General features: G+C 52.2%; 1 protein-coding gene across 1 annotated transcript in view; it reads right to left on the minus strand.

Moving 5' to 3' along the window:
• Positions 1-16,462, minus strand: part of MSI2 (musashi RNA-binding protein 2) — a 254,694-nt gene that overhangs the window by 38,727 nt on the left and 199,505 nt on the right. Inside the window, exons 7-9 of the mRNA XM_010573965.1 lie at positions 8,702-8,816; positions 998-1,072; positions 613-675 (exon numbers count right to left, since the gene is read on the minus strand). Coding sequence (XP_010572267.1) covers positions 613-675; positions 998-1,072; positions 8,702-8,816 — 253 coding nt within the window. The remainder of the gene's footprint in view (positions 1-612; positions 676-997; positions 1,073-8,701; positions 8,817-16,462) is intronic.

Below are 16,462 nucleotides of genomic sequence, written 5' to 3' on the forward strand. Positions count from 1 at the left end.
CCCCCCCCCCGCGCTGCCCCCCGGCGGGGGGGGGGGGTTCACTCTCTTTCTCCATCACCCTGAGCAGAGCTCGGCTCCCACCCCTCCATTTCTGAGCCGCCGAGCGGCAGCGGGCGGTGGGACCGCTCATCCGTGACACCCCCCCCCGACAAGCGCCCTCCCGAATTTAACGCCCAGCACACCGGGGTCTCCTCGCCGCGGTGGCCGGGTGGGCTTCAGCTGTTAGTGAGCCATAAACACAGCAGCGTCGCTTCGCTTGTTAGTGCTGCCCGGGAAAGCCCAGGGCGAAAGGAAAGGAACCTCGCTGTCCTGGGTGGTTTCAGTCCCACCTGCGGGACGTGTTGGAACGGGAAAGGGCTTTTCGTGATCCCCGCCGTGTCCCGCAGCCCGTCCGCGGCACGGCGCGGCGCGGCCGCCCCGACCCGGTCCTGCCGCAGCAGCAGTTGGCTGCCCCGCCAAGCAAAAGGGGGGGAAACCAAACCGAAGCCGAACCGAACCATCAACACACGGCTAGAAACTCTTTCTGTGAAGGACACGGGAGCTATCGATAAAGAACACAGGAAGGTTGGACTTCTCATTCCAAGACTGCACTTGTAATGAATAAACACTTACCGCAGGATAGTATGGGAACGTGTGTGCGAGTCTCTGTGTGCGTGTGCGTGTCGGTGTATATCTCTATAACATATATGAAAGGAAAAACCCATCAAAGGGAGGGTAATAGCTCTTAAATGATCTCTGTTGCTTCATGTTTTAATTTAAGAAGTTTGTTTTCAAATAACCAGTACCAATTTACACGTTAGTAAAAATGTATTTAAAATATGTATATATAAATATCTGTTTTAAAATAGTAAAAAAATTTGTTGTTGTGTGAGATGCTCCCTGCAGACTTGCCTGTCTCAGCTTGCAGCTATGGATTTAAAAAAAAGGAAAAAAGAAAAAAAAAAAAAAAGAAGGAAAGAGGGGGGAAAAAGTAAATCTGCAAATGAAATGTACGTACCTGGGAACTGATAGCTGTAACTTGGGGCAAATCCAGGATATCCTCGGCCATACGTTGCAACAAAATTCGGGTAACCTTGATCACAGAAACGTTAAAAAAAAAAAAAAAAGAGAGAGAGAGAAAGAGAAGTTTGAAGATTAATAAAGGTTTTTTGTTTTTAAATACAATGCAAAATTACATGGAGGATGGGTGAAACTTGATTTTACAGAAGGTATTAAAAACCAAGATTTATTCCGCTCATGCAAAACTGCAGAAGGGTTTCATTATTATCTTGAATAGAAACATCTAGAGCCGGCCGGCTTTCCTGCTCACTTCGCTGCCTGGCTTTGTGCATAAGACCTGTCACTCAGGTAATTAACATGCACTTTGGTATCTGAAGTCCAAGGACTGTGCATACTTGTTAGCTGGAAGAGTAAATGCCAAATGCTAAGGCTAAACACATAACACAGGTTTGCTCTGACATTTGGAGAGCTTACAATGAATGTACTTTGCTTCAGAGCTATTGACAGTTGGAGATTAAGGTAGTAGTAATTCTTTATCCCGGGAGTGTGAAGGACAACAGTTAACACATCAAAGAGTTAGAGGCAGCAACAGCAATGAGCCAGAGAGTCAAAGAGCTTTTAATTTTTCAGGAAAGTAAGACCCGGCTCTAAGAGCCACTTCCTAAAGCAATTTCTGAGATAGGCGCAGAAACGCATCCAACCTCAGGCAGCTTTTGAAATTTTATTATGAGAAAAATACCACTTGAGACCATTTTGTTAATAAAGGCGCTTAAGTAAATACATGAAGTGGCAACTCTGCCCGCTCTAACACAGCGGCCGGGAGCGCGAGGTGGTGTCGGCAAGAGGGCAGAGGGTGCAGGGGGTCCACCGGCGGGCGTTTGATGGACGGAGGGACCACCGCTCGGCGGTCAGCCCCGCGGGCGCTCGGCCACGGGTTTCACCGCATCACCCGGTCATGCCTCGCCAGCATCGCAGGCGGTCGGCTCTGACAACCGGGCCAGGGCAGAGGGGTTTCACTCTGCAGGCAGCAGCAGGTTTGCGTACGTGCTGGAGGTCATGCCGGTCCCTAAACGTGCGTGGGCTGGCAGAAGCTGAGGGGTCACGCACTGTGACACCCCCCCGTGTTTTAATTTTCCAGCCCTTATGCAAAACAGCTGTCCTCTCCGGTCCCACCGTGGCTGCCTGCTACGGCTGGTACGGCTGATGCCACGAGCCATCCTGTACACTAAGGAGATTTCCTAAAACCATAACCTCGCTTCCGATCCTCAGCATTTCCTTGCTCAGTTTTCTTAAAAACAGGAACTACCCTTTGCAATTCCAGTGCAATAACTGCTGTGTGACGTTCCTGCTGACTGTCAGCATCAGCCCAGACTCCTCCAGCCTCCAGGAGAGACCTCTCCAGACCAAGAAACCATCATGAAAAGTTTGCTCTCACTCCATCTGAAGTCAGTGGAAATCTTGGCAGTGATGACGGCAGCAGCTGGGCTGGACCCTGAGAACACGTTGTTTAGCAGCTGAATGGTTCTTCTGGGGGTCTCCTGTCTCTGCTTTTATTTATTCTTTAATGTACTCATACATCGTGCAGCTCTTTTTCTGCCGCAGCAAGTCCCTCCACTTCTGATTAGATTTATATATACATATAACGTACTATTAATCATAATCTACAACTGGAAGATAAAAATGCTTGGATGAATTTTGATTATGGGATTAAGCAGTGCCAGGGGAAAGCAGCCCTGCGATCCCTGGACAGCACGTTGCGGCTTTCAGCGATGTGTACATACTGCTTAGCCCTTGCGTGTTTATTTCACAGCTCAACAGCTGGATTCCTTTAGAAATTAATCACCTCTGTCATTAAATCAGATCTTTCAGAGTTAAGCTTTACAAACCTCTTTTCCTTTTTTTTTAGAACAACAATATTGATAAATGGATTGTTTGCTAAGTAAGTAGCGCCATTAACACCACTGCGAGCTCCACCATGAAAAATCGCTCTGCGGCGTCCGACCGCAGCCCCTCTCCTTGCCAAGTGGAAAAAATTAAGTTTCATTCTGATTCGAGCGACTCCGGAGCAGATCCGTCAGCTCGCAACTGCTGGGGCCACGGGGGACCGACGTGCCGGGCAGCGCCTGAGGTCTGCCCTGGGGAGCGGGGGCTGCAGGTGAGGTCCCCGGCCGAACCGGCATGGTGGTGGGTGGCAGCTGCCCGTGTGCCTGTGGTGTTTTTTGGAGCTGGCAGTGCGGTGCAGGATGCCATCTCTTCCGCTGGCCTGCCCTGGGATGCTCTGCGGGGCCGGGGATGCTCCTGCCCCAGTGCATTCGCCTCCAAGCCCAGGGCAGCGTGCGGCACCGCAGCAGCCCCGCTCTCCTTGGGCAAACCCGGAGCTGCCTGGGGGGGCTCTCGCCTGCATCACCAGTGCTCAACGCTCTCTAGGTCAGGCAGATGAAATCATAAATTTATAATACAGCATTACTTCAATTTTCCTCTTCATTTACTGCTGCAGTGCCCAGCTCTGCTCTAACGAGTCAAAGCCCGATCCACGCAGGGGAAATTGCCTGGCTGAATATCAATAGCGCATTAACACCATGCCCATGTGGATGCTTCATCAAGCCAAATTATGGCCATGCTGACCTACCCACCATTTCCATTAGATGCCATTCTCATCCTGCATTGGGCACCGAACAGTTTATTTGCTTCAGTAGTCTTGGGGAATGATCAATCTCTCTAATTATCCTTTGTTGCTAAACCAAAAATCCAAGTTTTGCTGGATTACCTCTTCCGAAGCGAGACCCTCCTGGCCACGGAAGCAGAACTCCAACCAACAACCAACACCGCTTTCACACCACCACCTCCATCCAGCTCCTGCCTCTGACATTGACAGCAGCAGGTCCGACGCACCCACCGTGCAGGCTGGGTGAACTCCCAGCCCACGTGCTGGAGCCTTGCAGAGCCCCGTCTCGCAGCTGGCCAGATCCTGCCCTGCACTGGGTGCTCTCCGGACAGTGCTGGCATGCCAGGTCAGAGCCACGGCTGCTGGAAGCACCACGCTGACCACCCAACAGTCACGTTCCAAGGGCTGTCGTGCTCTTGGTGGAGGCAACACCCAATGCAGCCGCGGAGTCCGTTACCGCCGCAGCGTGCGAGCAACCGCTCGGTGCGGAGACGGTCTCCCGGGGGAAAGCAAAGGCTCTGCTTCCAGGATGAAAACGACCGCCAACAGGTAACGCTGACCTTTCTACTTACAGCGTACCTGAGGGCATCACGGCATTCCTGGTGCTAAAGCCCATCCTGGTAGGCCCACGGTAAAGTCCGAGCTTTGCACGCATTCTACAAAAGGGGAGACTGGGCAAACTGCCCTACCTTCCATTCTGCACGGGGGATCTGCGGCCCTGGAGACCGAGCAGCTTGACACGGCACCCGCGTAAGGTCACTGGAAAGGCAGGAGACTCCAGCCAGACCCCTGACTCCCCTCCGTCCCACCAGCACCTCCAGATGGAGAAACGGCTTTTCTGCTCCGGGCGGGGAAGTGTCCACAACCACTGAACCCAGCAATGGAAATGTCTTTTCATTTTTATATTTGGTGATCTGAGATGGACAAAGCTCATGGTTAATACGTGGGAACACTGAGCTCACTGGGGCCTGGGGACCTCCGCAAAATAAATTTAAATGCTCCAGCAAATGCAAGAAAATTATTGTCTCCCAATGTTGCTCAGAGCAAGGAATGCCAGGTCCTTTCCAAGGAAAGGCATGGTCCTTCTCCCAAAGCATAGCCCCATGCTGCAATAAAAACGTTCAGGGTCCTTCTCAAAAGAAACATGCTGTGACCTTGACATAAGCACCTATAGCACGAAGGAATGCAAACCAAAAATCATCTCCTACAGACACAGGGGGTGGTCACGTCCTAGGAAGCAGCTACGGAGAAGAAACACGTCTGCTGTGGAAGTTTCTCCCTTGGTCCAACAAAGTTGACCTATCTCCTACTTCAAGGGAATTAAAGAGCTAAGCTAAAGCCGGCCGCAGCTGCGTTCATCAGCGATGGCTACAGCGGGTGCTGCTGCGGGAGCCCAGGGGGTTCCGGTAAGTCGTGCCAGCCTCCTGGGAAGCCTGTGCTAACGAAGGGCTCCCCTTCCTGAATCGTGCCTCAGAGGCAGCTGCTACTCTATTAAACAGAGTCTGATGGAAAAAAGGAATGACTTTCTTTGAAGGGCACAAGCTTCTTTTATGCATGAGTTCAGCCTACCTAGATTGAACGTGTGCAGTAATGCAGAGCCCCGCTCTGCCTTGTGCAGTGATATAAGCAGCCTGTTAGAGACCTTCTGAAATCTGGTGTTCACATCAGCCATCGTTTCGGCAGGCTGGGGGTGTAAGCTTTACGGGCCAAGCGCTCCCGTCTCTGGAGCAGTTTGCGAGTTAAAAAGAGCCCAACTTTAATATGAAACACCAGCAAGTCTAAGATGCCCACTGCCAGAAGAAACGAGTGCTGTGGGGCCCCGGCTCAGATCGAGCAGCGCAGCGGTCCCCTCCAGAGCCGGGTGTCACCGCTGGGATCACCGCAACAGCAGCCGCGACATCCCAGACGCACAGAGCTGCTTCAGATGGGAGGGCAGACAGAGACAACCTGCTATTAACATTGCTCCTCAGCTGCTTTCTTCTTTTCTCTTTTTTTTCGAGTTTTCAGGTACAGACCTGAATGGAAGGCAAAAAGCCGTGGGGCAACGCAGTGACACCCACACGCCCTTGGGCGATGGGGGTCCTGGTTTGCACGCCAGGACGAGGTGACAGAGGTGAGGCTTCTTCTGGGCACACGGCAAGCTTCTCGGCCACCGAACTGCTCCCACTCAGCTGCAGATGTGTGCGCTGCCTGCTGGGAGGACACAGTGCCCATTCACGGGCATCCACGGGGCTGCCAGGGAGAGAGAGATCACTGAAACCACTCCAGCCCGCTCTTTATGCAGAGTGGCTAATTAATGTTCCCCATCTCCCGCGAGACCGCGCGCGTCCCATCAGCAGATCGAGCCCGAGACAGCCCAGAAGCAGTCCTGGCAAAAGGCTCAGCCTGCCCGCGCTCTCGGAGTCAAAAAATCCTTTCAGAAGAACACTTTAATTTTGTTCCAATCAACCAAATCAGCACAGAAGCGGCTGCCTACGCACCTTTAGACCCCGGCTGCTGCAGGCTCCTTGGGGAGGCTGTGATTAATGAAAAAGACCAACTTCCTTAATAGCTTTGGAGGGAGTCGCTCCCCACTCTTTCCTTTGGGTTGTCTCGTGCGTTCGTTCCTCTGATTCCCTCCTCTGCCCAGGAACAGCATCTGGAGAAGGTGACCTTGAACAAGGGCTTCTGGAAACAGGTATAAAAATCCTTCCAGAGCAGCCCCAATCGCTCTGTTTCAGCTTCAGGAACGGGGTAGGGCAGACACCAGCCTCCTGGGATCTCAGCAAAACGCTCGGCTACTGCAGACGCTGCCTCCGGCGGTACGTTACTTTGTGCGCCTCATCGTTTGATGGGTTAATTATGCCCCTCTCCCTGCGGGGATGGGGTCCCACTGTGAGCGAGCAGCTGTGGGGGCTTGGGAAGGAGAGATTCGGGCTCCCCGCTGAGCCACTGCCCATCAGGCCCCTTGAAGCCAACTCTTACAGGCAGCCTTTGAAAACAGGGATTTATAATGGCCATCCGGACAGCCTTGCTCTCGTGTGTTGCCATTTCCTTGTTTAGCACTTAATTATTTAATACGGTGTCACTGTAGCAAGCAGGAACTTGGAAGATGAAAAAAACAGCTAGAGCAGATAATGAAGCATCTGGCCTTCAACACGAATCAATCATTAATTCTGAGCAAGTCACCCTGATTTGAAATCTAATGTGAGCACGTTGCGAGACCGGCCGGAGCAGAGCCGGTCGGAGTGACCTGACCCACCCCTCCACAGCGGGACGGGAATTTGCCAACAGGCACCCGCGGCACTTGCTCTGCGCAGAAGCAGATCTGCTCGCTGAGGGCTCCTTCCCTTAATTCTTGCGGCTTGAAACGATCTTTTTCCAGAGAGGCAGCCGCAGTGGGAATGACTCGCGCCACACCTGAGGGCTGAATTTTCCCTTCAGGTCACTGGGGTGGACCCCGGCTCCGTTCGCTTCTTGCCCGGCTGCGAAGGGAAGGGTCGAGGCAACTCTGCCCATGGTGAGCAGAAAAGTGAGACTGCCCGGGGTCTTTTTGCCTACCCAGGGTGACCTGAGCTTTCTCCTCCAGCAGCTGGGTGGGACTGGCCAGCAAGGCAGCACACACCACCTCCAGCACCCCAAACCTCGGGCACCATGAGCGGAAAAGTAGGAGAAACAACAGAAATAGAGTACATGTGTTCAAGCACATTGGGAACATACAGGTAACAAAATCACAGACCGACTAGAAGATAAATATTTTAACCGTAAAATGTAATTTCCAAACACTATGGGGCAGGGCGGCGGTGGAGTGTGGGGACAGAAAAATAGATGATCAACTGAAATAACCGAATTACACATCCCAGAAATGGATCGTTCCAGCCACACGAACAGAAGTACTATTAATTCAGAGATAAAGCAAACATGGCAGGGAAGTTTTCCCTATCAAATCAAGCGGTGCCTCAAGTCAGACATCTCAGCATAACAGCCTGATACTCATAGGAACCGAGTCCTCTGACCCGACGCCCAGTCCAGGAGCCTTGGGGTCCTCCAGCATCTCAGACAGCCTGTGGACCTGCTTGGCAGAGCTCAGGACAACCGAACACCAGCTTTCGAGGCTGGTTTTTGTGCTCAGTTTCTGGGATCTTCTAAACCTAGGACAGAAAATTCAGAGCATCCTGGAGGGGCCGCGTACCAGGGACGCTAGCCTGGGAAAGGCTCATTTCTGCCTGGGCACACCTCCAGATGCCCTCTTGTTCATGCATGCTTTATGGACACAGCAGGTGACAACCGAGGGAAAGTCCAGTGATACAAAGGGAGCAGAAAGTTGAAAATATATGGGGTTTTACAAAAATACGTTGGCAATGGGTTAGCAGCATTTTGGCTTAGTAAAACTGAGGACAGAGTATCGAGAGGTTGTCACGTTATATAGAAAGAACAACTATCTAGGCAGAAACAAATGAGAACCAATTATAACTAAATAGACTTCATGCACAAATAGAATTTTGCCATTAAATATCATTTATCCCATTTAATTAGTATTTTCTGGACACAATACTCTGGACTAAAATACCGTTCCATCTCCTTGAAACTTGTAATTATTGTTGCGACCTACACTCTTACGCATCTCCCTGCTTTCTCCATCTTGTATGCCATTTAAGAACCGGCAAGATTTTCAATTATCTATGCTGAACTGTCAAAGATACCTTTAAAAGAAGGGGAATAATGTGTGACTCAATTCCTCTAAAAAAGGGGAGAGATCATTTTTAGTCAGAATGAACACACTGCATCTTTCATCATTCTATTTTTGCGAGTAAAAGTAAAACAGGCTATTTAAAACATCCATTTAAATGCAAATTTTTATATTCCAGAAAGAGGGGGGGAGTTAATCATTTACCACAGACAGGATTATTTTCCCCACTCCACCCCTGCTAAAGTTTTAGACTCGCACCCACACAGGTGCAGGGATTTGCTCACCCCTACAGCTTAAGCATTCAGAAATCAGGGAGACAACACGGGAGCCGCTGGCTCCGGGGGACGTGTGGTGGCTACGGCACTTACCCAACATTCCCATCCCTAGCATAAAAGCGTCCATGGTATACGGTAATCCACGTGCCCTTCCTCTCGTCCCTGGTGGAAACATCACTTCTTTAGGTTGTGCTTTCTTACATTCTACCTATTGAGCAGAAACATGTACAAATGAGATGCAAATGAATTCCATGTAAATGTCAAATGCAGAACTGATCTACTTCAGGGGGGAGTTTTATTTTTAGCATTTGCCTCCCCACACCGCCTCCCCCTCAAAGGTGAACTTTAAGAATAGCGTAAACGTATTTAAAAGAGCAAATGTGTATGTCTCTTTAAACACACATAGCGAAACCCCACTGGAAAGATGACAGAAATGCTGATTTAAGAAGTTGCCATGTTCCTGAAAGGAAAACCTGTGCTGCGTTCCCTCTCAATGGTACTCGCGGGTGTGGAATGAATGGAGGGAGGTCTCCAGCACGGCTCTATTGCAATCGATAACAGAAAATGACTCTCAGTGATCATTACAAAAAGCTCCTTTTAATATAGGAATAAAGAATCAATATTTCTACCCAGCAGAAAATTTCTGTAAACCCTATTAATAAACGATCTGCATTCTTTCACTTCCAGTTACTCCTGCTGCCTTTTGAAGTTGCTTAATGCCACTTGAACCACATGGCGAGTCTCCACCGACGCCTTGTGAGAAGTGGTGAGCCAGCCCAGCCGGCAGCGGGACGCCCAGGACCCCAGGACCCCCAGCCACACCGCCGGGTGCTGGTTCCCAGCCTCTTTTTGCATAGGAAAAGGGAGAAATAAAGCACTTTTCCACATTTTCTAGCGCCGGCATTACCAACTTGCCACCCCCTCCCCAGCAGACTGCCCCTGCACTCCCCTCGGTGCTGGCCCTACAGCCGTGCCGGTAAGCTGGTTTGGGGCAAACCAGAGTTATCCCAACGCATTTCTGTGGCTCTACACCTTAGTCCACGCTCTGAGCAACAGGAAAATGTGCAGACCCGCAGCGCAGCCCTGCACGGGGAAGCCCCAAGCCGCCATCTGCCCCACCTGTACGGTTTGCAGGATGAGAATCGCTGGTCTAAGGGTAAGGGTCTCGGGCTGAATCCAGAATTTTGAGCTTTATGCCTCTAACTTTGTTCTTCAACCTTAATCCTCTTTGCACATTTATGCTCCCCCCAGCCCTCTCCCGGCCAGACCGGAGTGAGAGCAGGGGATGCCACAAGCTGGGGCCGTGCTCCCGGCAGACGTGGTGGCACGGCCACGGGCAGCCCCGCTGCCCTCGACCCTCCTGTCCCGGCCGTGGCACCCCCAGCCCGCCGGCAGGGGCTCGGGAACAGGGCTGCTGGTCGCGGAGGGTCGGATCCAAGCAGGGTCGCGTCTCCCGCATCGCCTCCGGCACTCGCGCAAGGGGGCAAAGGCGGGCGTGCGCCCCGCGTGAAAGCAGGCAGCCACCCCAGGCAAACCCGGGGATGTAGGATAATACGGGCTAAACATCTCGGTGCCTAATAGCCCGATCGGTGACTGTGTATTCATTGTCTTATGAAAACCAACCGCCTGTTCCTAGGCAACCCGATCAGCGAAAATTTCAGGTTTATACAATTTTCATTTAGGTAACATAAAGGTTAACTGACTGTAATGGGAGTATTTTAAACAAAACCACCTACTCCTCCCTTTCTGCCGCAAACCTCCGCAGACCGTATTTACTTTGCTTGCTTGCAACACTTCCCGAAGCTACAATGCTCAGACGCTGCCAACGCTGTCAAAACACACTCTTCTTGCAAACAAGCTGCCCCAAACCAGTGAAGTTGGGAGTGAAAAGTCTCCTGGAGTTCAACTTCTGCCACTTTTCTGCCAAGAAGCATTTGAGTCCTTGCAGGAGGCAGCGGGAGAAGGGCAGAGAGGGACTGGGGACAGCTGGAGCGGGGAGGCGTGCGTGCAGAGCCTGGACAGCCCTGCGCAAGGGAAATGGGGAAAACGGGCGAGCAGGAGCAAGAGCAAGAGCAGTGTTGGAGAGACCCGCTGTCCAGACATCCCAAAACTCGGGCGGTGCCGCAACGGGGCCAGCGATTCCCTCCGTCTCCTCTTCAGTGCTGTCGGGGCAGTGAGTCTGGGAGAGAAACATCCCACGGAGAGCTGCGGCGAGGATCGGTGTGTGTCCTCCAGCCGGGGCCACCGACCTCCGCGCACCCTGTCCCTTGCACACCCACGCACACCCCTGCACACCCACAGACTCCCGCAGGCATGTGTGCCACTGAGCGCGTGATGGAGAGCCCCCCACTGCCCCGCAGGGTTCCTGGGTCCTGATACTAAGGCAAAAAGAGAAAGAAAAGGAAACGGGAAACTTCCCATCACTGAATTTGTCAGGGAGGTGCTCGCACACTGAGGTGCCGCTGCCAGAGCAGGGCTGGGGACGAGGACAGCGCAGGATGCCTGTGCCCACTGCCCAGCCCCATCGCTGCCCCGCGGGGATGAAGCTTTCAGAGCTTCCCAAGGAGGCTTAAGCCTGAGCCTTGATGGTGGGTTTCAGCCTAATTCGGCTGTGTGCCCCCCCGAAACCTCGGTGCCCCCAGAAAGCCCCAAAGCCGGCAGCCTGCCGCTACCTCCCCTCTCCATCAACCGCCCAAGGGACACGGCGAGCTCAAAACACCGAGCGCCAGCACCAGCCTCCCTCCCCGCCGCCCCGCACAACAGCTCCGCAATATCCTCTGAAACTGTCCTTCGCTTATTTTTAATCAGAGGGGCATTTAACAGGAGTACGCCAATCTAATTTCTCCAGCCAAACGACCGGGGGTGAGCACCAGAAGTGTGTCATCTCATTTCGCAACCGCGTTTTTCGGGTTCGCCACCACTCCAAATGTCACGGTGGCATTGGTTACACCTCGCGGCCGCTGGTGCTGCGAACAGTCAGGATGATAAAAACAATCTAGCCTGGCTCGACGGACAATTAACAGGAAAATGAAGTTTGGATTAGCACCGTTAGAAACAATAACCCAGTAATTAGCTTCTGCAACCACAAAACAGCCTACCGCTGCTCTCTGAAAGACTAGCGTAATTTATGATTTTCACAGCACACGAGGATATAAAGGGAATGGCCGTGAGCTGCAAAGAAGTTTTAACTGGGATTTAAAGGGGAAGAAAAAGTCACCAGTAGGAAAGAAAAATAATTCCTAAGCCTTTGTAAACAAATATACCCCATATTGAGGACAAAAACATTCTCCGTTATCCAGCAGAGACTCTTTCCCCCTGGGAGGGATGCCATGAAAAATACAAGATGAGGAGCCCTGGCCCTGCTCCGCCATCCCTCGGGAAGGGGCTGTGCGACCCCGGCCCCGGCAGCACGCCTCGGGTAGGTTTTTACACTCCCCATTCACCAGCATCAGGCCTCGAGGTGCTCTTCAGGAGCTGCCCACGCACCCATCCTGTCGGCAAACGGGGAAAATGCAGCAACAGGAGGTGAAGCCCCATGGTAGTGGGCCAGCGGTGGGCTTGGCTGGTGCCTCGCCACCAGCAGAGGCAGCAAAAGTGGAAAAAAAGGGGCCAGGCTGCTTTTCTGCAAGAAGCCAGCCCACTCCTCCATGGGGAACGGGATGGAGATGGCCGTACCCAGCCTGCAGCCACGGTTACCGCGAGGGTAAAACCCTGGAGGCAGCAGGGACGTCACACGTGGGCCGGCAAAGCGGGACGCGCAATGGGGCTTCTCCAAGAGGGAATATATCTGGATTTACGAGTCAGTGCTCAGCTCTGTACCGAATCACCCCCAAGAGCCCGCCCGATGCGGGTACTTTGTACATAAATCTGGATCTTGCACAAACTTTCAGTTCAGTATTTCTGTGCATCTTAATAATTTCCAGATTTTTTCCACCTCCCCTGTATGAGGGATGTGCTTCACTTTCAGCAGCCTAACAAAGAAAGTTTTAACTCTAAGGCAAAAAAAAAAAAAAAAAAAGGCAGGGAAACTAAAATTCAGTATTTTTGTTTAGTCTAGTTTGGAGAATTAACATTACACTGGGGTACTCTTGGGTCAAGCTGAGCAGTCAAAGCCACTAGAACCCAGGACGGCTGAGATGGGGAGTGAAAAGCCTCTTATACCCAGCGCAACAAAACAGGCTGTCAGCTCTCAGCACCAGGATGTCTCAAAAAACCCGTGGCTAACAGCTTTCCAGGGAAACCAGGGCTATTTTGAGGAAAGCAGAATGCGCGCATATTCACAATGCACAAACCCCCATTTTACCACCCAAAGACAAGGCAACTTTGTCTTGCCAGCAACGTGCGATTCACAGTTAGTTGAGATTCAATTACCTTGGGGACGCCATGTCGTTCATGCCATGGCAAGCCAAAACTATCGCTCCTCTAACAGAGAAATCTGTATTCACCCCGTCCTGCTGCCAAGGCAGGGCTACACCGGGCAACAGAAGAAAGGCTATAGGCATATTTAAAAAATGCATTAGATCATTGACAAAGGTGGGCAATGGGATGGCGTGTCCTCAGACCCTAAGAGGAAAAGTTAGCAGATACGGGTGAGCAGAGGAGTCTGCCAGAGTTTCTTGCGATTCATCCATTCAGTTTGCCCCCCAAACACCTGCTGACACCCAGCGTTGGGCAACTCCTTCTTGTCCTGGAGAACCCAGCCACCCCTGGAGACCCTGGCAAGGGCAGCGTCACTGTACGACTCACGGGCAACGTCGTTTAAAGCACACTGGAGACAACGCTATAGGAATGCATCCAACCTGCAAGCAGTCTGCAGTGTCCTTCAGCTGACAGATGGGGTTTCCAACGCTACCGCACCTTCAGCCTCTTCCTAGCACCGGTGACACCTTGCGTACCTGCCTGCCCAGCACCATCCTGCACGGGGTCCTATCACCCTCACTGCAATGAACGCCCTGCAGAGAACCTGTCACCAGGACCATCGGCCTCTTCGCACGACAGTTCGCACCAGTGCCCAGACATGCTTTCCCACAACATCCCGCCACGTGTCAGGCTCCAGCTCTACAAGCTGGTAGTGATCCTACAGTAGGAAACAAGGAGCAGCAACGCTCTCCCGTGACCTGCTGACAACCAGACCTCCCATGGGCAGGCACGCTTTTAGCCTTGGTGCCCGCATGCCCCATTCATGATGACAGCTCGCTTTTGATAACTCCTACAAATGTGTCAAGTGAAGGGACAACCTCAACTCCAACGAGTTTCCCCGGGATTGCAGTAAGGTCCTTGAACTGGAGCTGCCACATTTAATTTGTGGCCACTGGAGGTTGTTTCTTAACTCTCTGGTTATTTGCTTTGAATGTAAAATGAGGGTTAATGACCCCATGGGGGGCTGGGAGGGGTGAGGGAATGGCAAGGTGTGATGAGCTTTGCAGACTGGGGACAAAAGCATCAGAACGTGCTTACAGCACTAAAACCATTTGCTCACAAGGGAGAAGGGTGATTTCTGGATCCAGATCAAGCACATGCCCACAAGCAAACCTCTCATGTCCTATAACTTTCCCCTTTGTCCCTTGACGTGCCTTCTGGGCAAGCCAATGCCACATCTCATCTTCAGCCCTCCAGCCACTCCCTGACCCAGATGCTTTGCACGCAGAGATGGCAGGGTCAGTTTGGTCAAGCCTCCCCAAAGACATCTGCTCCAGAACCAGCTACCTACAGCACCCCAAACGCCTGCAGCCCAGGGTCATGCCTGTAAACAGCCGAGCAGCACGACAGGCATCCCCCCAACACAGCCAGCAAACCCGTTGCCACCATCAGTAAGACACCAACTGGAGAGGCAGCAGGATCACGCATGAGGCCCAACACCACATCTAGGGCTTGACCTCTGCTTTCCATGACATCCAACTGGCAAAGGACCCAGTGGCTTCCCAAAATGTCTGTGCAAGGTTGGAGGTGGTTTGCTGGTTGCGCGTCGTGTTTCCTCTGCTCCCCGTTGCTGCATGGACCTCGGGCACCGGTGGTCTCGTGCTCCCTCCTGCCTTCTGCACGTGGTGCACAATTTAGTCCTTCCGGGGATGGAGGTGCCTTAGACTACAAGCTATTTGGATGAAAACCCAAAGGCACGTGGTGTGTGATACACACATCTAAAACGTCACCACGCAGCGAAGGCTGCCAGTCCAGGGAGAAGCCTGAAGAGTGCTGATACACTAAAAAACCCACAACAAAAAAACCACAAAACCCACAAAATCCCACCACGAGAGAGAGAAACAGCCACAGCGCTGTTACGTGCTATGCAGCGTCAAAGTCTATTTTAAAACAGCCTAACACTTTTGTCAGCTGCTCCAGAGTCTGACTTGAGATCCTGACTTCAGTGCAAAGCGCCCGGGCCAAGCTCAGCTCACCGCACCACTCGCCGGCACTTGTCCCACCGTACCTGTGATGTGAATGACTCTATCACAGTGGGATCTAAGGGAAAACAAATTACTCCATCACATTTCTTTTCCAGCTACTTCTGCACCCCCTTAGAAAACCAGGTTTCTCTTTGCAAAGCAGCCTGCTCATGTCAAAGGAACAGTATTCTGGGGTTTGGGTTTTATTTGATCCCCCCCGCAATGTTTGGAGACCATCTTTGGCCTCCCACGTAAATTCCAAGTTTCATTTATTAAATACCTCGCTGGCATTTTCTTTTCACTTTCCCACTGCTCGTTTAATATTACATTTGACATTCTAAGCTTTACGGATGGCAACAGAAGCAGAATGGGTGGGCTAAAAATAGCCTGCCAGGGAGACGGGAGGCTAGAAATAGGCTCGTGAACAACAGCAGCCCCGCTACCCTTTGCCTGCCCCCACGCTTTGGGAAATGACAACATTCGGGAGACGAGAAAGAGCGAGCTCAGGGTGAGCCGTGGATGCCCCAGCTGAGCAGCCCGGGGATGGGGATGGGGATGGGGACAGGGATGGGATATCCCTGTCCCAGCTCACGGAGCAGCTGCAAACCCCATCATCTCAAGCTGGGGCTGCAAGAACCCGTCCCCTTCGCAGCTCAGCGCTAGAGGGGGAGATCTTAAAAACGAAGCAGGAGCGGTCAGTCTCTGAGGGTGCTGCGGAAAGTACGTCCGCACCTAACCCTGACCCCCAGCCGGCTGCGTGTCACCTCCAGCCATCTGCACCAGCTCACTGTCACACACACGTGCACAAGCTCTCCTGCCTCTGCATGGGTTTGGTAATTAATCTGCAGACGCATCAGCAATACGATGAGTCAGTCCCAAGACAGGATCATGTCTCATCTCCTCCCTCGTAGTCTGTTTTTAAAATTAGTGCTGTAGAAGGAGTGAAAAGAAGAGAATGCTCAAAGCATCGTGGCACCCGGATCATGCCCCAAGCAGGCACAGAGAGCCGGGAGGAATATCTTTTAATTATCCGCAACAACAAAACACCAACAGCCTACACTGTTTCTTTTGCTCTTTGTGATGTTCCTGGAGTGTTTTCGCCCTGTCCCATCCTCCACGTTCCCTGCACTGCTGTTACCTTCCTGCGCAGCCTTTCATCTGGGAAGAAATCCTCCCAACAGCTCTCCCACCGCTCCTCCCCTAGCAGGGGTCTGCCAACACCTGGGTAAGATTTTTACAGCGCACGAGTGCAGATCCCACTATGAAGCATCAAACAAAGTGCTCTGCCCTGCTGCTGGCACTGGTTTTGCTGGGATGCACCGGCACCCCGCTGCTCCTTCCAGCCTACATCCAGCACCTCACCAGAGTAATACTGGTCAGTGCTGAGCTGCTCCAGAGAAAAACCTCTTGTGTGAAATAACTAAACCTACGGAGTATGACATGACACGCACCCACCCGGATGAAGCGGTAG

Source organism: Haliaeetus leucocephalus, unplaced genomic scaffold (genome assembly GCF_000737465.1).
Source record: "Haliaeetus leucocephalus isolate CR32 unplaced genomic scaffold, Haliaeetus_leucocephalus-4.0 Scaffold395, whole genome shotgun sequence".
Classification (NCBI taxonomy): domain Eukaryota; kingdom Metazoa; phylum Chordata; class Aves; order Accipitriformes; family Accipitridae; genus Haliaeetus; species Haliaeetus leucocephalus.